A 21,874-nucleotide genomic window follows, 5' to 3' on the forward strand; every position below is an offset into this window, starting at 1 on the left:
TTATGTTGAATTAAGATTTTGTTTGACTGTTAGTATGCTATTGGCGTTAACCAAAAACCAAGCCTGTTGCTGCCGAATTTATTCCGACTCCTAGTGACCCTACTCGACTTGACAGCACTGGGTTATTTGGAGTGACCCTATAGGACAGGGTAGAACTGCCCCATAGGGTTTCCAAGAAGCAGCTGGTGGATTTGAACTGCCAACCTTCCGATTAGCAGCCTGAGCTCTTAACCACTGTGCCACAAGGGCTCTAGTATATTAATATTTATAAAATATAATTTGGAGTTAACTCTCAAAATATCAAATATTTCTAGACCATTATTTCTTTTTTAATAGACTTTATTTTTTAGACCAGTTTTAGGCTTACAGAAAATTTGTTCAGAAAGTGCAGAGGGTTCTCATTTACTCATTCCCCCTTTGCACATTGCTTAACATTTTGTCATACGCATGGGATCTCCATAAGTTGGAATCTACTCAAGGGCAACGTGTTCCCCCCACCACCCCGTGGTACATTTATTACCATCAGTGAATCAATATTGATACATTATTATTGACTAAAGTCTATAGTTTGCATTAGGGCTCATTCTTTGTGTTTCTCTGTCCTGTGGGTCTTGACAAATCATAGCCATCATTTTGAATATCAACTATAATTGCACAGTTCTCCCAAGGTAAAGAGCATAGAACATTACAGTCATTGTCTCAGGACCCAGTGGTTGATGGTAGATATTTTCTAAGTCCTTTTTTTTTAGGTAAAATTTGTCTTTTTCCTATGAAAGTAAAAAGCAACAAAAGGAAAATGCTTAAAAATTTCTGTTGTCTGGAGAACAGCTGAATGATGTTAAATGTGTCTTGCTCAGACTTTGGCTGCTCAGTGCTTACTTATTCATGGATACCACCTCTATGATTATGCATTAAGTGGATAGGTGAAAGTTGTTACACTGAGGGTGTTCACTGGTTACTGCTAATTAATTTATTCACTGGCTAATTTGTAAAGGTGTTATTTTTAATGTCACTCAATCAGAAATGACCCCAGTCACACAAAGAAAAGGATCTCTTGACATAATCCTTTTTAAATCTGGGAATGAATTTTGTAGAACCTGAGCAATAAGGTATCAACTATGGAAGATTTAAGTACCAAAGGTTAGTATGATTATAGGGAAGGGACTTTGCTTCTTTTAGTTGAGTCTCAAAAACCTGCATGATTTGAGGTAACTATAAAGTAATACATTGCATGGTCTAAGCTTTTGAACCAATATTTGTGCCTGGAATTCAGACTTGCTTTTTCTTATTTCCATATGCTTTGTTTTAAACATATGTTAAGTTATATATTTAAAACTAGAAGTACCTAAAAAAGGCACAAAAATACATTTTCTTCATTATCAAAGGCTTCAATGCCATCATCATTTGAAAGAAAAAAAAAAAAGGAACAGTGAATATAGTTTAAGTCTGTAAACCAGACTTTTAATAGCACAAAAGAGAGTAAACATCTGGCTTTCTTTTTGCAAGGTACATTGATGTTGTCAGAAAAGACTGAATTAAAGTGATGATACAATTGTCCACGTTTGGGGTTTGCCAATACAAGAATATTTTATTCATTCAGCGTTCTCTAATTTCCAAAGATGGGTGTTGGCTTTGATGAAAAATTGCAGTGATATATATTTAGAATGACCAGTCTTCCACATTGAATTGAATCTAAAAATGTGCTGCTGCTGTTGGATTTTTCTCAGGGATGCCATTCAAACAACACGTTCCATTGTCATCTCACATAGCCTTTCTATCTGTGATGATAGGATGCTAGGTTGGAGTATGACAGCTCAGCACACTTTTCTTATGGCATCTTACTGATGCATGACTACAGGACCTCTCTTTTGTTTTAGTCACCAGAGAGATATTTCAAGTGACAAGGTTTTGAAATTGAATTTTCTTTGTCTCACTTAAAATGCCTACCAGAGACTGACTTTAAAGAAAGCAATCTATATGAACTCTAGAGTTTTGCAGTTGTGAAAGGCAGTTTTCTGCTGTTCATGTTCCTGCTGTTCATGTTCCTCACTCTGAAGAATGTTCTGTGCTTCCGTCCTGGCACAGAATTATTAATGACAACTCTGACAATGCATGATAGATTAAGGACTTTTTTACCCATTTTAAATTAGATGTAGTCGTTGAACTTAATTTATCAAATTATTTTTCATTCTTTTAAGATTCCGAATCTTTACTTTTTGTCCAGTATCAACTGAACCATTAACTTTCATATTTGCCAGTAAATTCTACCAATTTGATAGCATTTTTTAAAACATGTATTTTCAGAAATCTGCATAATCTGTATTTTTTTTTTCAAATTTAGCGATGTTAGTAATCAATAAATATAGAGCACTTCCTCCTTGATGCATAAATTAGTGTCTGGAATTTTATTGACATATGTAAAGGTAGCAAGTGCTGTACCACTTATTTGAAAGAAAAATCGTGTTCTTCAATTATCTCTTTTTTTTTTTTGATAGAGAATAACAGAGGCATAAAAGAAAATAAATGCCTGTGAAGCCGGTTAGCTGAGCACTGATTTAATGTTTTCTCAACTTCATGGTACATGTCCATGTGGTTAGGTTGCTCAGAATGCCCCCTTCCTGCTTGAGAAAACATGTGTTGCATTTAGGTCTAAGAATCATAATGGACATAGAATATATACCTTCAGCTCTGTCTTCTCTGACTGGCAGTGGATTCACTCCTGAAATTGACCCCACTTCCTACCATTTGTTCTCTAGGATTGACATCAAGTTCAGTTCCTCTCTGATGCCTGCTTACTTGCTTCCTAGCTTTGTCCACTTGTACCCTGTAGTTCAGCCACTTCCCTATTATGCCAGGCCACTGGGCCAAACATAAAGGAAGTAGAACTTCTAGGCCTGCTTTAATATTTCTGTGATAAACCAGGAAGACATTATTTCTGCACTTTTGCCCATGGGACGGTTGCCACTGTTGTTTGATTACAAGTCAGTGAACAAAAACTAAAGTGTAGGTTTGTAGTTCTCTGTATTTTTAGACATGTCAACCATTGCATATATCTATATGTCTACCTGCTTATTGTCTCTCTCTCTCTCTATCATCATCTATCTACCTATCATTTGTCTATCACCCATCTGTCTATCTAGCTACCTATCTATCTAATCTTGAGATGTAGACCCAATGCTTCACTTGTAGATAGACCTAAACTCCAGGTTCTGGTTCTGGATTTCTTTTAGATAATTACACAAAGATATTATAACATGATCAGATGCAGATAAAATAAACAGCCAACTACAGTTTGTTATTTGATTCTGAAATGTATATGTGTTTAGCATTTTTTTTTTTTTATCTCTTTGGAATAAGAAACTAACTGTTCTTTGTACCTAGAAGTAACTTACTAGACATTAGTTTTCAGTCAATTAATATTTTGACTGAAGGGATCTCTTGATACATGGAGGTAACTTGTGTTTTGAAATGTGTCACCATCATGTCTCTTATTCTTAGGAATATATCGAAACCCTGTGGGGCATTCTACTGTGTTCTATAGGGTCAACTGTGAGTTGGAATCAACTTGACTGTGGCAGGTTTTGTTTGTATGTACCAGTATGTGTACACATTTTTAAACTTTGGAAATTATACTTTCTATTTTGTTGTTATTAATTATATCTCTAGGGATAGTTTAAGATTTCCACAGTTATTTTAGGACTTACTCTTGCTGGTGGATATAAGTTGTTTGAACTGGAAATGTCTGCATTGATTAAGAGAGAAAATTAACCTACATTGAGTATCTTTTCAAATTGTGAGCAAAATATTACCATTAAATGTCATTGTGTATTTATTGATTAGTGAAATAACGTCTGGGTCACAGTGGTATCTACCTTTGCAATAAAAATTCCTTTGCTATGTATGCAAAAGCTAGTTCAGACTTGGGTCTGTACATAAAAGCAGGGATAGTCTTCATGCTGTTATCAGCCTAATTTTGGTATACACGATTTAAGGCGCAGCTGAAGTTTTGTTTCCATGTTATAAATTTAGCAATAATTGTAGTCATCTGTCTGCTGCTCTAGCAGGAGAATGTAGTAATATAATGCAAAGAATTTTAGTCCACATATTTATTATAAAAAAGCATACATCTAAATATTAGTCCATAATAAATATTCAAAATTAAATTCTGGCTTTGGGAGTTTAGATGTCTTTTTATTAGATATAAAAAATGACCTCTGCAATTGTCTAAAATTGCTTTTCTCAATGTAATAAAAAAATCTAAAACATATATTTGTTGTCCTAAAAGTGAGTATGTACATATGTCTTGGATTAGGACTGAAAACCTAGAATGTGTTCAATAAATACTTTCGGGTATACTAAAAGAAAACAGCATCATAGTAACTGATTTTCCAGTTAACTCTTTATGCAGATTGTTCATAAAATTTTTTTGTTCTTAAGCTTTCAGAACATCATTGAGAATTGCCCTTCAAAGAGAAGCTTTAAAAAATGTGTTTAATTGATTATATAAATCTATGAAGTATCAATTTTAAAACACAACAAAGGAAAGTTTTTAATAATTTTTTTCTTTTGAAAGATTATGTTAAATAATTGTTCTTAGTGTCAAACCAACTGGTAATTTAGGTATCTGACACACCACCCAAAGAGCTGTGGAAACTTTTTTTAAGTAGAGGCAGCCAAGTGTGGACTGAGTTCATCAACATATTTTCAGTTACTAATTTTGTGACCAGGACATCATACATTGTGTTGGAGTCCTAAAAGTGAGGATTTATCTCTGATACATAAGTTAGCTAGGGATAAATAATGGTATTTGAGGACCTTATGCATTGGGAATATCCCTCATTAAATGTTAATGAAGTATAAACTTTCAGGATTTCTTTAAATGTTTCAAAAGCAATTTTATGAAACAAATGGATTACTGCAATACCTATTTTTGTAAGAAAAATATTCATGAAATCACATACAAATTTTTTTGTGTGTGTGATGTGAACAACTGAGGTTAAAATGCTAAGTCTGAAAATGCCCTAGTGAAAATTATTATTTCCAAACTCACATTCTTCCTCACTGAATAAATTTTATTCTATTTCTCACCTCATTAAACATTATTTGAGACAATGGTTGGAGTTTGGGTTCTTTCACCAGTCTGACACTGCCTGTTGGGTGTGTTTTTGGTACATGTGAACCTTAAGAACTTTGGAAAGTAGACCACTTAACATCTTAGCTCAATCTGCTGTCAAAAAGATGGAATTCAGATGTTAACTTTGTATAATTAGTAACTTTGCTTTTAAAAAAACAGGATTGAAAACAGTCACTGCTGTTAAAAGTCTGCATGATAGGCTCCTGTTTCTTTTCTGGCCTCGTCTCCCACTCTGTCCATCCCTCATTCTGTTCCTGCCACACTAACTTTATTGCCTTTTCACAGATATGCCTAAGATGCTTTCACCCCAGGGTCTTTTCACTTGCTGGTTTCTTTACTGCAATTGTCCTTTTCCCAGGCGTTCACAGTCTCACTCAATGACTTCCTTTGGGTCTCTGCTCAAGTGTCACTTGAACACTCTGTGTACAATTTCAACTGCTCTAGTGCTAATCCTTCAACATAGACACATACACTGACACTCCGTATCCCCTTACCCTGATTCAGGTCCTTTTTTTTTGGCATGAATTATTCATAAATGGTGCTATACACTTTATAATGCATTGCATCAGTTTTTACACTATTATTGATGTCAAGATAGGGTAGAGAAAGCTAGTGGTAAAAGTCTGATCCTTCATATCGATTACTGTCTTTTTTTTTTTTTTTACATGATGCATTATTCCTTCATAAATTTCTTTCATTTTGGTACAAGATGTCCCAGATTTATGTTTTACATTGCTCCAAAATTGGAATTGGACATTCAACTCAAAGAAGCTCTGGGTTTTTTGAATAGAGAGTGGTATTTAGAGACCACAGTTTGGGTACTACGGGTGCTAATTGTAATTTGGTTGTCATTGCTTCTAGGTCTTTCTAGCAGGCAGAGCTAGGAAATTCAGTAGCTTTAAAAAAAAAAGACAATACCTGAATCCATGAATTCATGGCCATACTTCCAGTTTGACATTAAAATATTTTAGTGAATCTCTTACATGCAGAATTGGGGTCTTAACAGTATTAATGTAAACATATATATTTACATTACACATATACAAATTAATAATAACTTATCAGTAGTAAAATTTAGACTAATGAGTGATACAAAACATTTTTTTCTGATCTAGTATCCTTAGATCATATTCTATTTTTAATACTACACACAAAACACTGTTGTCTTAAGTAACTTGAAATAAATCTTTTTCTGTGTGTGATTATATACTCCATTTCTCTGTTTAAAATGTTTCCAGTTTTTCTGTCTACCATATTTGATTTATATTTGTCTTATCCATTGTTTGTCCTTCTTTTCCCTCTTTTCTGGCCTGTTTTGGGTTAATATAGTATTTTTTTGTAATCCATTCTATTTCATCTATTATCTTTTTAGCTATGCCTCCTTGTTATTTTTTCAGTGTTTGCTCCAGATATTCTAATATGCTTCTTTAACTTTTTGAAATCTACCATCAAAGAATAGTATATTAGTTCAAAAACAACATATACATCTTACAGTGGTATCATTTCAATTTCCTCCTTCCTGCTCTGTGTGCTCTTATTGACAAGTGTTTTATTTCTACAGATATTATGAATTCAACAATATATTATTTTTGCTCTATATAATCAAAGGTGGCACAGTGGTTAAGAGCTCAGGTTGCTAACCAAAAGGTCAATAGTTGGAATCCACCAGCTGCTCTTTGGAAATGCTATGGGGCAGTTCTACTCTGTACTATAGGGTCGCTATGTGTCAGAATTGACTTGATGGCAACAGGTTTGGTTGGGCTTTTGAATCAATATTGTTATAAAGAAATTTATATTTCTTATTTATTTATTCACATATTTACTGTTCTGTTTCTTGTCACTTTTTCCTGTGAATCTGGGCTTCCATTTAGTGTCTTTTCTTTCAGTCCAAAGAACATCTTTTAGAATTTGTTGTTGTGTAAGCCTATTGCAGATGAATTATCTTCATTTTGCCTACACTTTTAAGGTTATTTTCTCTGGATATGGAATTCTAGGTTGAACCTCTCCCTACTGTTTAACATTTTCCCTTTGCCATCGAGTCAATTTGGACTCATAGTGACCCTATGGGACAGGGTAGACCTGCCCCAAAGCGTTTCCAAGGAGCAGCTGATAGATTCCAACTGCTGACATTTTGGTTAGCAACCTGAGCTCTTAACCACTGTACCACCTGAGATCCCACTATTGATTATATAAAGAAAAAGTAATATATTGTTGAATTCATAATATATGCAGATAAGATACATGTCAATAACAGCACACAGAGCAGGTAGGAGGAAATTGAAATGATACCACTGTGAGATGTATATATTGTTTTTGAACTAATATACTATTATTTGATGGTAGATTTCAAAAAGTTAAAGAAACATATTAGAATATCTGGAACAACCACTGAAAAAATAACAGAGGCATAGCTAAAAAGATAATAGATGAAATAGAATGGATTACAAAAAAATGCTATATTAACCCAAAAGAGGACAGAAAAGGAGGAAAAGAAGGACAAAGAATGGATAAGACAAGTATAAAATATGGTAGACACAAAAAGTGGAGATATTTGAAACAGAGTTGTTTAGTTTTCTTATGTCCTCCATAGTTTCTATGAGCCAGAATTGACTATGGGTTGCATAGTTTCTGATAAAAAGTCCGTTGTCATGATTATCATTATTCTCCCTATATACAGTATGTCATTGGTGGTGGGAGGAATGTCATTGGTGGGAAGATGGGGAGGAATGAAGATGGTGGAGGTGGTGAGAAGTACTTCTATTTTCTTTAGGTTTCAGAAGTTTTACTATTGTGCCTGGTATGAATTTATTTTTGTATTTATTGTGCTTTGAGCTGGATTTATGCATTTCATCAATTCTAGGAAGTTCTTGACTAATTTTTTCAAATATTTCTTCTGCCCCATTCTCTCTGCTCTTTCGAGGATAGCAATTAGTCATATGACAGACCACTAAGTATTCTAGATATTTTCCCATAGGTCTCAGGTTCCCTTTAAATTTTTTCCCTTTCTTTTTCAATTTGGAGAATTTCAATTCCTCGAAGCTCTTCAGGGTCAATGATTCTTCCTTCTGTTGTATTCACTCTGCTTCTATACCGATAAAATATATTGTTTATTTCTGATATTAAAATTTTCTTCTCTAGTTTTTCCATTTATTATTTATAGTTTCCATTTCTCTGCTGAAATTTCCCACATCTTTATGCAGGCTAGCCATTTTTCTCAATAGATCACTTAATATATGTATCATAGTTATTTTAAAGTCCTATATATTTGGTTCTATTGGCTGTGTTTTCTCTTGAGTATAGTCACATTTTTCTGCTTATGGCCATATTTTCCTGCTTCTTTTTGTATCATAATTTGTGATTGTATACTGGACATTGTGTATAAAAGAAAATTAGTGACTGAAGTAGATTATATGTACTTCTATAAAATACATAACATTTTACCTGTAATGCTGCTAATCTGTAGTTGAGCTGAGTTTAGGTTTTGTTGCAGTCTTAGTTCACTACTGGATTTGAATATTTTGAAGGAAGGATCAGGGTTTTCCATGTAGCAGTGGCCTCTTCTTTTGCTTTATAGCCCAGCTACAAGCTTTTTGGGTTGTGGAGGAGTTCTCTTTTTACTCTCTAGCCAACCACCCCTGTAGCCTTTCTGTACACCTGTTTCCCCGTTTCTTCCCAGGTGCAACCCTTTACTAGTTGATGTCTTGCATTCTATGAAGGTCCCATGAGCATCAGAGGAAAATCTCTCTTGGCTCTTCTGCCCCCCAGCTTCCAGCAAGCTGCTGTCTAGTGGTTAGTGGAGCCCTGAGTCCTTTAGAGCTATTTTTCCCATTCCTTTTATTCTTCTTCAAACATTTATTGGCCTACTGCCTATCCCTTAGGGAAAGCCTCCTGTGCTTTTGGAGTGGGTAATATCCTTCTGCTCTCCTGCCTCTCTCCCAGCCTTCAGCTGGATACTTCCTTGCTCTCAAGGAAAGCTTTGTGGACTGCTGGGGGATCTCTTCCAGCTTTCCTGCCGTGTCTCCACGTCTCAATCTTTTGTCAGGCTCTGCCTTGATATTAGTGAAGGCTGTTTTAGTTTTAAGGATTGAATATAGATAGATAGATAGATAGATAGATAGATAGATAGATAGATAGATAGATAGATAGATAGATAGATAGATAGATAGATAGATAGATAGATAGATGATAGATAGATAGATACACTTTATTTTTTTGCAAATGTAAAATATTTCTATTGTTGCAAATTTTGAAACATATAACAAGATGTGTTCAAAGATGTCTTCTTTATATATCCCCATTCAGTTCACTTTGCGCCCTCCCTCCACCTATTGGCAACTATTATTAGTTTTCAGAACTATTATTCCTTTTCCCTTTGTTTTTGACAATACAAAACCAAAAACCAAACTCGTTGCTATTGCGTCATTTCCAACTCATGGCAACCCATACGTCACAGAGTAGAATTGCTTCATAGGGTTTTCCTGGCTGTAATCTATACAGGAGCAGATCACCAGGTTTTTCTTTCATGGCATGGTTAGGTGGGTTCAAACCACCAACTTTTAGGTTAGTAGTCTAGCACAAACTATTTATGCCACCGAGGGAACTTTTAAAAATATAGGCATGTATTAATGCCAAGTTATTTATCTCCTTTGTAATATAAAAGATAGCAAAGCATGTACACTATATATACACCTTGATTTTTTGCCTCTTAAAATAAATCCTAGTGCTCACTTTACTCCACTGTGAGGAGACCTTCTTCATTCTTTGTAACTGTTGTTGTTAGGTGCTGTTGAGTTGGTTCCAACTCATAGCAACCCTATGCACAAAAGAATGAAACACTGCCCTGTCCTGCACCATCCTCCTGGTCGTTGCTGTTTGAGCCCATTGTTGCAGCCACTGTGTCAGTCCATCTCATTGAGGGACTTCCTCTTTTTCACCGACCCTCTACTTTACCAATTATGATGTCCTTCTCCACGGACTGGTCCCTCCCTATAAGATGTCCAAAGTACATGAGAGGAAGTCTCGCCACCCTTGCTTCTAAGGAGCATTCTGGCTATAGTTCTTTGTAATAGCTGTATATTATTTATAGCATTCATTATTTATACGTATCTTACTTTATTCATTTTTTCTCTTATTGATAAATGTTTAAGTTGTTTTCAACCTTTTGTTAATATCAGTAATGCTATAATGTGCATAAGTCATCTGTTTTTCTGTTGCTTTCAAGTTGTGTGTCTAAGTACCTATTTTTAGTATCGGTTTAAGACTTAAGGTATAGTCAGTACTCTGAGACTGGAAAGTATAAAATAATTCCTATATTACCTATGATATGTATTCAAGGAAAGAAATGTTAACCAACTAAAAAGATATACAATATGTATATGTGAAATCATGTTTATATGCAATAACTTAGGTCAATTTCATATCTTATTTTCATGAGCTTAAGGGGTAGGTATTTCATTACCTACTAATAATATATTGGAACTTTAAGAAATATTAAGAGACATGGATATTTGCAAAATAAATGTTAACAGTATCTGTAGAGCAACTCAAATTTTGCAGGTGCCGTGACAGAATGAAGAGACGAAGGTAAATTTGTCAGGCAAGCTTAGCACTTTCCTTCATGACATCTACCGAATATCCGTATGGTGTGTGGTCTCTACTGTAAAATGGGACATTTACAGGTTGAGCTTTCATTGGAAAAGAGTACGTGGAATTTATTTCAGCTCAAAATCTTGCGTTTTTATTTTGGGCAAAGGATAGCACATACTCACATACATATACACAGACGATAGTATGTGTCCTCTTTAGCCTTGTTCATCCACTTGCCTACAGGAAATCTCCACTGAAAGAGCTTATTGTGTTCTCCAGTTGACATTCTATCCTGACATTAGTGGCTTCCTGGACCTTTTGATTTGTCTCCATGTATATTTGTATCTATATTTCGTATACAATTTTAAATTTGAAACACTGTTTACTGTTGCACAGAGCATGAAGGTTTAGGAACCACGTTTTAGAAGCGAAGATATAAATAAATCAGCTATGTGTGTTTGAAAAGTCTAAACTAAAGTGCAGTTGTATGCTTCAGCTTGTCCATGGATATTTATGAGGTGAACATAATACTATAACAGCTATAGCAGTGAAATACATCCTGTGCAGATAGCTAGTAAAAGAGCTCACGAGCGTTAACGCCAGTGGAATTTTAATACTGGAGAGATGGGAAACATGGCACTTGCTCTGGTTAATGCCACTCTTACTGGCCACAGAGAGAATGAATGAATGAGGTCAGTTTTCAGACAAAGCTGGGGTCTGCATACTTACCAACAACAAAATGTCCGTCCCTACTGTTGTCTTGTTTTCGTCTCTTTGTTAACTGCAGAGCAGGAGCGGAGCATCAGAAATTTTTCTTTTGGGCATCTACTTCCCATTCCAACTTATCACGAGGCCTAAGATGAGGTATTGCCAACAATGATAACTGGAGAACTGTTTGATACACTCTTCACTCTAACAGATACTAGTTCCTGCCTTAAAGTCACTTAAGTGAAGTTAAAGCTGACAGATTCTGATTCAGAAGTTCGCCTTTGTGATGACCAAGGTTTTGTTTGTGATGTGCCCTTGTTATATCTGTTCTTTTTCCTACCGAGGGAAAGTTGGCAATAGAGTAAAACTTTTCTCTAAGAGATGAATTAGGAATTAGGAATGCTAATAAAATTCTAGTTTATAGAGAATCACATTGTGATTACTTTTCTAGCAAGCTAAGAGAATGAAATTATGCTGGCTTTAGACCTATGGAATTTATGGTTTGTAGAAGAACATCAAGATTATGTGAAGAATAGTATAGTTTCAGCATGCTTGTAAATCAATTTCAAGTTCATATCTGTTATTATCTATGTTAATTCAGGTTAAGTTCAAATCAGTCATCCTTTAGCCCAGCTTAGCAATCAGCATGTAACATCATTAAATATAATTTAGCATCACTTAACATAACAATCTGCGGAGAACTTTTTAAAGTCTTACCAGAACAAGGGAAGAGAACATAGAAGAGAAGTAGATATGATATATTCTTTTTGTGTAAGGCACAGGTTGAATTAACACATATTTTTGGAGGATCTTAGAGGTTAAGATGAGTTGGACTCTTTATAATTGTGGAAGTTAGGAATTATACTTAGTCTACTTCTAAAGAAACATTGAGAGAAAAACAATACAATAAAACTTTCAGAAGCATGAAAAGGTGAAAGAAACATGGACCAAAGTCAAGAGATAGCTATACCATAAAATGCACAAACTGTAGCAACTGCTTTTAAGAATACCCTGTAAATACCTTTGGCTTTCTGAAAGCCAAAGCACAAAGAGAAACTGAGTTACATAGTTGCCATTGTTTAATTAAAGGGAAGCATGAGTTCGCCAGGAGAAAGGAGATTTTTCCTAGCGCTGAAGTTCAAGGAAAATTGATCTGTCAATAGCAATGTTCTCAATAGCAATTTTCCAAAATGTAAAAATTCTCTTCCTAGAACCAAAAGCCATATGGACTGTTCATATGACCAAAGCTGAAGGTATAATGTTATAATGTTTTCATAGATCAATGTATGCATTTCTAAAAAGAACTAAAGAAATCGAGTCTAGGCATATAGATAATTTCCTAGTGATGCGACTTAACATAGGCATGAAAAAAATCTTGCATAAGTTATTGAACTACACTTTTTTTTTTCTGCAAAAGATAAAATTACACTGGATTGCAATTTTGAAAGATAGGTGGGAGTGGAACTGGTTGGTTTGAAGCAGGGATGAGAGCCCACTCGCTTCCTCCTCATGAACTACAACCCGCCATGGAGGCCCCTGAGGCACCTTGTAGAACCACAGGACTTTACACAATACAGTAGGAAAACCACTGACCTGGACAAACAGACGTTTAGCACCTCACTGGCAACCACCCTCTCAAAGACAGCTTTGCCAACTGATCTGGAGAGAAATTCCAGAGTTATTACTGATAAATGCCTGAAGTGAAATATTCTGTTATTGATTGAATGAGGAACTATATGCCTTAGTCGTGGTTAGAAGAATTGATGTGACATGAAAATTAAAGAGCCTCCTATATATTCTGATTTAAATATTATCAACTCCAATATGCACAGGGCATGAAGTGGGCCACTTGTGTACATTTGTGTGCTTACACTACTTATACAGAAACACACTTTAATAAAAAATTAGACAACTGTTTTTAATCTGGCCAAATGCTTGAATAGACATTTAATTTAAACTTCTTTAGAATATCGTACAATAGAAATGAAAATGCCGACTGTGGATTATAAGATTTATTAGTCATTGACTTCTGCAATACCCATGCATTCAGATGGATATGCCAGAATGTTAAATATAAAATACACCAAGAGATAAATAAATGTGTCAGCCTATGAGAACATGAGTGCTCAAAACTTTGGCACAGTTGGTAGTTGATTGTAATTCCTTTCACTGAGCAATCAACAGGTTCCTTGACTGGCTTTTTAAAAACATAGACATATAGACATTTAGAAAGAATTGCATTTATGCTGATTGAATTTACTCTTTTCAATCTAATTTTTTTTTAATTACCAAATATTTTTAAACTACAGAAAAGGCACAAAATAGAATGTAAGAAATTATGTGCAGTTCCATTACCCCTACCATGTTGGTATATTTTCTTTTAGTCTTTTACTCTTTGGGCATATACTGTACAATTGCAATCATGTTATATACAATTTGGGTCCCCCCCCCCACTTACCATTTCCCTACATCTTTTTTTTTTATGTTTTCTATTTTAATAGCTACATAATCTTTAGTTAGATAGATGAATAGTAATTTATTTAACCTCTGATTGTTGGACAGAAATAATGTTATAAAAATCTTATAGTAAATATTTTAAAATATTTTACTAGACTGTATTTCCAAAACGAAATTGCTGAGTTAAAGAATATAAACTTTTAATAGCATTATTACATATGTCACGTGCTATATTTTTGCTAGTTTGTACTTCCACTAGCAATTCATGAGAGTTTCTCTCTTGCCACGGAAATTTGCCATTTTGGTAACTTGCTCAAAATAAGGTTACCTAAAACGATATGCTTTAAAAGGAACACAGTTTCTTTTCAGTCGTAATGATTATCAGACAAATAAAATGTTGCCACATCAAGATCCTAATACAATGATATGTTAATATTAATATATGAATGTATTTCTCACTTGCTACAAAAAAATTTAAGTTGGCAAGAGTATGTGCAATAATCTTGTTTGCAATTTATTTGCCTAACCAATTTTTTAATATATTGAGAAAGATCTGTTACAGGTTATCTGTAATTGTAATCTGTCAATACCTGAATTATCACAATATCTAAATTAATGTACTCTAAATGTATTTGTCTATAATCTATTGTCAGTATAATATATATTTGTACTACCTAGCCTTAATTTCTTTGTCAGTATAATATATATTTGGACTACCTAGCCTTAATTTCTTTAAATAGTTAGGAGATTCACCTCTTAAATTGTTACCTATTGTAAAATGAATACATTTGCTATTGATTTCATTGCATCTGAGGAATGTCATATTCTCAAGGCAAAGAAGGAATAAATTCATAGTTCATTGTTAAACTAATTCAGTCTTAGGACACTAATTTAATTCAACTTTAAATCAGCTATATATTGTAATTGTTAAAGTTTATGACCCAATGATTTACAAGGCATGATACATCAAATTCAAATTGGTTTTATTGATTGTCTAATTGAATAAATACTATGGCTGTTGCCTAAAGCATCACAGTAACAGCAGAGATTGATTATACCTATGATTGAGATGCATGATTAGAGTATAATTTTAAGTCAAGAAAATTATTTATTAAAAATATTGAATTTAATTTCCCAAAATAGGGAAAAATGAATCGATATAATTTCCTTATATTAATAATTATAGGTTATAATCTAATATTACATTTTATATTATCCTTTAAAATTTTATGTATTATGAGTTGAAATTCCTTGGATTAATTTGTAAAATATAATATGATAGGCATAGTATTACACATTTATCTCACCTCTTGCTAATAGAATTCTTGTTTTCACCTTTTTTATCATACTGTAATTTTAAAGTGGTTTATTTTAGTGACTATAGAATTCTGTCACTTGATATTAATATTAACCTTATATAGAGAATAAAATATTAAAAATTCTGAATATATACTTATATTTTTTATGTATATATACATATATTTTTATGAATTTATACATATATATGTTTGAGTTACATTTAACAGTTTCTTAAGCCACTTAATCAACATTTTACAATTTTCATCACTTGCATTATTTATCATAAAATAAAATACAAAGAAAATTTTCCAGAAAAAAAGAAGCACTATTAAATAATACTACTTCCATTCTGTTTTACTCTTTGGGTTGTATGTGCAAGCTATTTTATATTGCTTTGCTTCTTACCTTAATAACATACTTTTATTGTGTTGGCATTATAAGCATGAAGGTATGACAAGATAAGCCTTGTCACATCCCATTTCTTACAAAGAAAAATTGCTCTGCAGTGCTCTGGCTTAGACTGCTTGCCATGATATCAACGGCAGCCCAAATTTTCTTGACCTTGAGTATAATTAGCATTATCACTAATGAGTTTTGTAAGATAGTATTGGGTAGTATTTGAAGGTCCACAGCCACCTAGTCATGGTTATAGTCACCTTACAACTAGGACATGTTGCCCTGATTTTAGAATATTCTGGTAAGTGGAAGATAGCAGCCAGCATAAAATAATCTTCTCAGATAAGATGCCTATCAGAATACTAAATAAAAATTTCCTTCTGACCAATAGTTTCTTTTTTCTCTAACTTTTTTTCTTTAGGGTTGCTGTCTTCCTTTTTGTCATTTATTTTCTTCTTTCCTTTTCTACTTTTGTAATTCTCTTTGTCTCAAATCCACACTTATTGTATCCTCTCATTATTTGTGAAACCTGGCTCCTCCTCAAATGGAGATCTGTGTAGTTATTTGCTCATTCATTCATGCATTCATCATCTATGCATTCATTTGTTTATAAGTAAATAATTATTAAGAACATGTTCTATATTAGACAGTGAGCAAAGATATTGTAGAGGAGAGATGAATAATGACAGTATCTTAATTTTTCTTGACAGTTTACTGTATGCTAGGTATTATTTTAAGTATGTTTATGTTTTAAGTATATCAACTGATTTAATCTCTATGACAGTCTTAAGAATAAGTCCAATTTTTAATCCTTATTTTATTGATGAAGAAACTGAGGTGTAGAGTAGTTAAATGAGTTGTCCATGGTCACAGTAAATGGAAGAGCTGGGATACACACAAGGCTTCACAGCCCTCAGATTTAGCCTCTGTCGTCTTTCCTTTCTGGCTATAGTGGAGATGCTATGGCATCATTGACAGAAGGAGTCCCATGACTGGAATCAATGGAAAATGATCCACAGAAGAAATTCTTGAAAACAACTCCCTTAAGCTACCAACTTTTAAAGTTTTTTTAAAATAGAAGTGCATCCAGACACCATTAGCTATTGATAAAAGTGCAGGCACCTGAAGTCCATGATCAGGAGGAGAGAAGAACGTTTGGTTGTTTTTTGTCAGTGGGTGTAGTAGACTGCCTTTGGAGTGCCTAAGCGGCACAAATGTTTAAGCACTCACCTACTGTGAGAAAGACTGATGGTTTAAATCCTCCCAGGAGGACAAAAGGCCTGGCAGTCTACTTCCGAAAGATCACAGCCATTGAAAACTCTATGGAACAGTTCTCCTCTGAAGGGCACGAATCACCATGACTCATAATCAACTCAGCAACAACTGGTTTACTACCTTTAGCAGACCTGTTTTGGTATTTCAATCAATAGTCATTTGGCAGCTGATGATTAATACTTAAATCACAGCTTTGGAAGAGTTGTAGTAAGGACCTCAGGGTCAAAATCAATAGTTTTCTCCATTCGAGTTTCTATGTCTTTAAATAAAACACGTCACATGAAAAGGGAATTAATTTAGTTCTGGAATATTTAGGTGTAGAAATGTTTTGGAGAATTTAGGTAGACTTTGAATTTCGTTTGCTTATCTATCCAGTTGTTTCAAGTAAATGGATCAGAGTCGTTTTTAGGAAGATTAATCTGGCTATCAGAGAGAGGTAGCCTTTATCTAGATCCAGTTAATGAGCGATGAAACTCAACTAAAAGTAGAGATGCATGGCAAATTCTTTCTCAAAATTTTACAGAAGAGAGAAAACCGCTGCTTTTTGGCTCATAAATATGTAAGAAAAATGTCATTAATTTATAACTTTCCTGTCGTATATCATTCTTCATATATGTTTGACTCTGAAAAATCTCCAGAAGATAATATTTTAAATGTTAATCAGTGTTTTCATATGCATAGTTCAAATCAATTTCTCATTGCATATAGAGCTATACTGCTTTGGCTGAGAAACACTGCTACTTATTGCTTTGCTCAAATATTTATTTATTACTTCATTTTCCTACTTGTCTCTGCCCTCTCCAAAAATTAGAAAATGGATATGTCATTACAATAATATTTTTAATGTTTATTTGGCTTTTGGGGGGGCATATTTCACTCACTTTAGCCGATCTGGGGAATAGCATCTCATCACTTAATACTCATTCTAAAAATCTTGTTTGAAGGCTCAAGATAATACAAAAATACAGTCTGAGCACTTGATCTATGACCACTGCATTACCAAGGAACTTTGATCTCACTCTAACATGGTCTTCTCTCTAATTTTATCCCACTTTCCTTTTTACTAACAATATTATAGACACTAAACACAAAGTTAGTGACAAAATTGGCAATTGTAGTAATAAGGTTGCCTCCAAAATTATTTAGAAGGCAGATAGTTTAATAAGTGTTTCCATTTAGACAAAAGCTTTATTTTTCTTTTATGCTTTGTTGTTTGTACACTAATTTCTGAAATTTCTAAATTTATTAAATAGTTGTTTTTGAGAGGAAAATAAACACAAATCCTGTTTTTATATTCCCAATGTTCTTCTCCAACATTTTTTATCCCTTTTCAGTTCACTTCAGCACACCAATGACAATGTATCAGATATTCAAAACAAACAATTATTCACATTTAAACCAAAAAAAAAACCCAGTGCTGTCGAGTCGATTCCTACTCATAGTGACCCTATAGGACAGAGTAGAACTGCCCCATAGAGTTTCCAAGGAGTTCCTGGCGGATTCAAACTGCTGACCCTTTGGTTAGCAGCCGTAGCACTTAATCACTACGTCACCAGGGTTTCCTATTCACATTTAGAGGGAGGAAAAAGAAAACTTCTAAAATCTGAAATGATTCAGGGACACATATTATGAGAAACAGAAAAAACCTCCATAAGATGATAATCCTGAACCTATACCAAAAAGGGAGCCCTGGTGGCACAGTGGTTAAGAGTTATGGCTGCTAACTAAATATGGCTAAATATGACTGCTATGTTGGCAGTTCAAATCCACCAGCTTCTCCTTGAAAACTCTATGGGGCAGGTCTACTCTGTCTTATAGGGCCGCTTGACTCAATGGAAAGGAGCTTGGTTATACTAAAAAGCAGTATGCTAGTTAGTTATACAGTACAGTGTATCAGCTGTGTTATAAAAAAAGGTGAAGAAGCTTTGTCACGAATTAAAAGCTTTGTTTTCAAGTAATTCTTGGATGATTTACAATTGTGTGTGGTACAATGTGTCCACGCAACCTTTGTTGAACTGTTAAGGAATTGGAATGACGAAGCCTCTTTGGAAATGTGCACTTGTAAGAAATAGTCAATAATAATGGACAAGATCAGTAATAAGCCTCTTGTAAAAGCTATTTATAGAATGGGATCACATCTCTTCCCTTTTGTTCGGGCCTCTCATCCTCAGTCTCTTAGTAAGTCTTAAATGTGCTCCTTATGTATAGAATTTTAGAAGCATCAGTTTGCATGAGGGAATTTTAATTTGATATACAAAGAAGAATATTGGATTGTGGCTTTGAAATTTTTATTGGTAGGATACTAATGATATACCTTAGATAGTAATGACATAGTTCTACTTTCTAAAGTGTTCTTTGTCCACTCTGATACTATGCATACCATTATGCAGGTTAAATTTCTGTGGAAAGATCTGAAGTAATCATCATGCATTGACCCAAGGGGGGAAAAATAGGACTTTTTGTCTCATTTTAACATTTATATATACGTATATAGGGTCGCTATGAGTCGGAATCGACTCGACGGTGCTGGGTTTGGTTTTTTTATTTATGTGTACAGGTATTCGCTGACTTACATTATATTTTAGTTAAGAAGAATCTCACAACCATCGTTCTTTTGTACATCTTATCATTAATAATATGTACTACATGCAATGTTGCAGTACATAATTTGCTGATGTCATCATATCTGTAAGTTTATGTGTAATATTTCCAACCCCCAGAGACAAAAATTGAATTTATAAAGATAATGATAATAAAAGGCAATAATAATGAAAAAAAAAAGATATTCAACTTAAATCAGAATCAACTTAAGATGGAGTTGATGGAACAGGACTTCATTGTAACCAGGGAACTACCTGTATATATACATATAAACATAGAACATGTATATCATGGTATGATAACAAGGTCTTTTTATGCTTTTTTACAATGGCTTTATTATCTCAGTAAGAATTTGTTTCTTTCCTCAGGGCCGGTGCATAAACTTCTCCCGAGTTTCATCTCAGTAAAAGAAAAGCAGGAAAACCAAAGAAGTATGAAGATACATATCTTCACACCACTGATTTCCAACCAAGTTAAAAAAAATAATAATAAAGCATTTCAGAAGTTTTGGGAAGAGTAAATTAATTCCTCTCAGGCATAAAATGTTTTTTCTGCCTTCTGCTTTGCTTGCAGCAAACATTTTCAGACTCTTGTTCTGCCATCTACAGAGGAGTCCATGAAACCCAATGGTAACTCATGGCTCATGACCTTCAAAATAAAGAAGAATGTTAATCTGCATGCTATGGTTTATACAGGAAAGTTAACTTCAATGTGTAGAAGAGGAAAGAGCAAAACAACAATCAGGAGATGCTACAGCATGAAGATGATACCAAAACAAGGACCACAAAACAACTAGCCATGATGAAGGGTCTTTAATGGAGAAAGGAGTTTTCTTACATGGAAACATGGTGCTTGTTTTTACACAACAAGATCATTGGCTACAGGCAGAGTATAAAATTTCCCACCACGCTAGGCAAATAAAGAAGTCCATTGCCTTATAGCTATGTCAGATCACAAAATTCTTCCAAATCCCCTATCACAGTGTGCCTTACGGGAAGCTTCTGACTGGAAAATCTTGTCATTCTAACACTGAAAAGTGCACACGCATGACAAAATGTAGACAGGATGCCTCAAGGTATTGGTAGCAAGCAAGATTTTGCCCTTTAGTTTTTTAAGAACCCTTTCTTTCATTATGCACTTGGGACAAGAAGAAAATTAATAGAGCGTTATTCTACAGGAAGACAGTCTCTAATCAGAGATCTTGAGTGGAGTTTAAGGGACTGATGATTTGCAATTGTGTCCCTGTGACTGATAGATTTTCCCCTTTTTCTCTGTTTAGAATTTACTAGTGCATAAAGCAGTAATATCTGTAAACATACTTAGAAGTTTGTTTTGTTTTTAATTTAAAGAATGCCGTAACCACAGACTTCCGCTCAGGGTTTTTTCTTCCTCCAAGTCTCCAAGGGCTCTTCATCGTCACAAGCCAGCAACTCTCTTTGCATGAAAATTTCAAAGTTTAATTAATATAATTAAAGGCAACAGCAAGCAGCAGCCTGTGAAGATTTTGCTCATCTTTTTTATGCCTTTTGACATTGAATGACCTATTACTGTATGCGCATTACTTGGATTTTGAGGGGTACTCCACCTTGGTTATGATTCAGTAGAGAAAAAAGACCTCTTTTCATCAGTTTATAAATTAAATTTTCAAGAGGCTTGGCCATCACAAACATTGACAATGTATGTATTATAATTTTTTAGAAAACCACCATCGTGTCACGTCGGCGATGCCAAATTATGTTAGCGTGAGCGGAAACACTGTGGGGGAGGAAGAAGGCAGCAGCTGAAGGAAAAAGCTCAAATGATCTAGTCACTTTCGATACTGTACTTCAGATGCGAAATGGATATTCGACTCGAAACCTGACAAAGCGTGCCTGCTTTGATGTGAACTGGTATAGACAATGACCAGTGGCTGGGTCAGTGGGATGTCTCTCTGCTAGCACAAAGGCTTATCAAATGACACTAAAAATAAGCTCAACAACCATCACATTGGAAGGGAGAAGGAGAACATTTTATGTTTGGCGGGCATGTGTGTGTACAAGATGGAAACAGTGATTTGGAGCATCCCCATATAATTATCCCCATTGTGCTCTTAATGGAAATTTCAAAGGATGGGAGTGATTCTGTTGGTTGGTGTCCAGATTTGTGGCACTGCTCCAAGAAGCTTTACGCACACACACAAATATATATACATATATATTCTCTAGCTTGAATCTTTTGCTCGTTTATTTATGTCACTGGCTGGCTGGATCCAAAGTCATGTGTCCACATATTCATAAATAAAATTTTTACCTGTGCCTTTGCTGCCATTTTCTTTAAACTCAAATAAAGCTCATGTCTTTGTTTGGGTGAATATAAAACTGCCCTGGTTAATTTCAGGGAAGAAATTGTATTCAGTTTCAAAATGTCCCTCATGTTCAC

At 34.4% G+C, this 21,874-nt stretch overlaps 1 protein-coding gene across 2 annotated transcripts in view; it reads left to right on the plus strand.

Moving 5' to 3' along the window:
* Positions 1-19,964, plus strand: part of ANTXR2 (ANTXR cell adhesion molecule 2) — a 168,970-nt gene extending 149,006 nt beyond the window's left edge. For both annotated transcript variants that reach the window (XR_007517646.1, XM_049885923.1), the window contains exon 17: positions 19,825-19,964. Coding sequence is in view for 1 of the 2 variants with exons in the window: in XM_049885923.1 (XP_049741880.1) it covers positions 19,825-19,863 (39 nt within the window). In the remaining variant the exon portion in view is untranslated. The remainder of the gene's footprint in view (positions 1-19,824) is intronic.
* Positions 19,965-21,874: the final 1,910 nt, after the last annotated feature.

The sequence above is a fragment of the Elephas maximus genome, chromosome 5 (genome assembly GCF_024166365.1).
Source record: "Elephas maximus indicus isolate mEleMax1 chromosome 5, mEleMax1 primary haplotype, whole genome shotgun sequence".
Classification (NCBI taxonomy): domain Eukaryota; kingdom Metazoa; phylum Chordata; class Mammalia; order Proboscidea; family Elephantidae; genus Elephas; species Elephas maximus.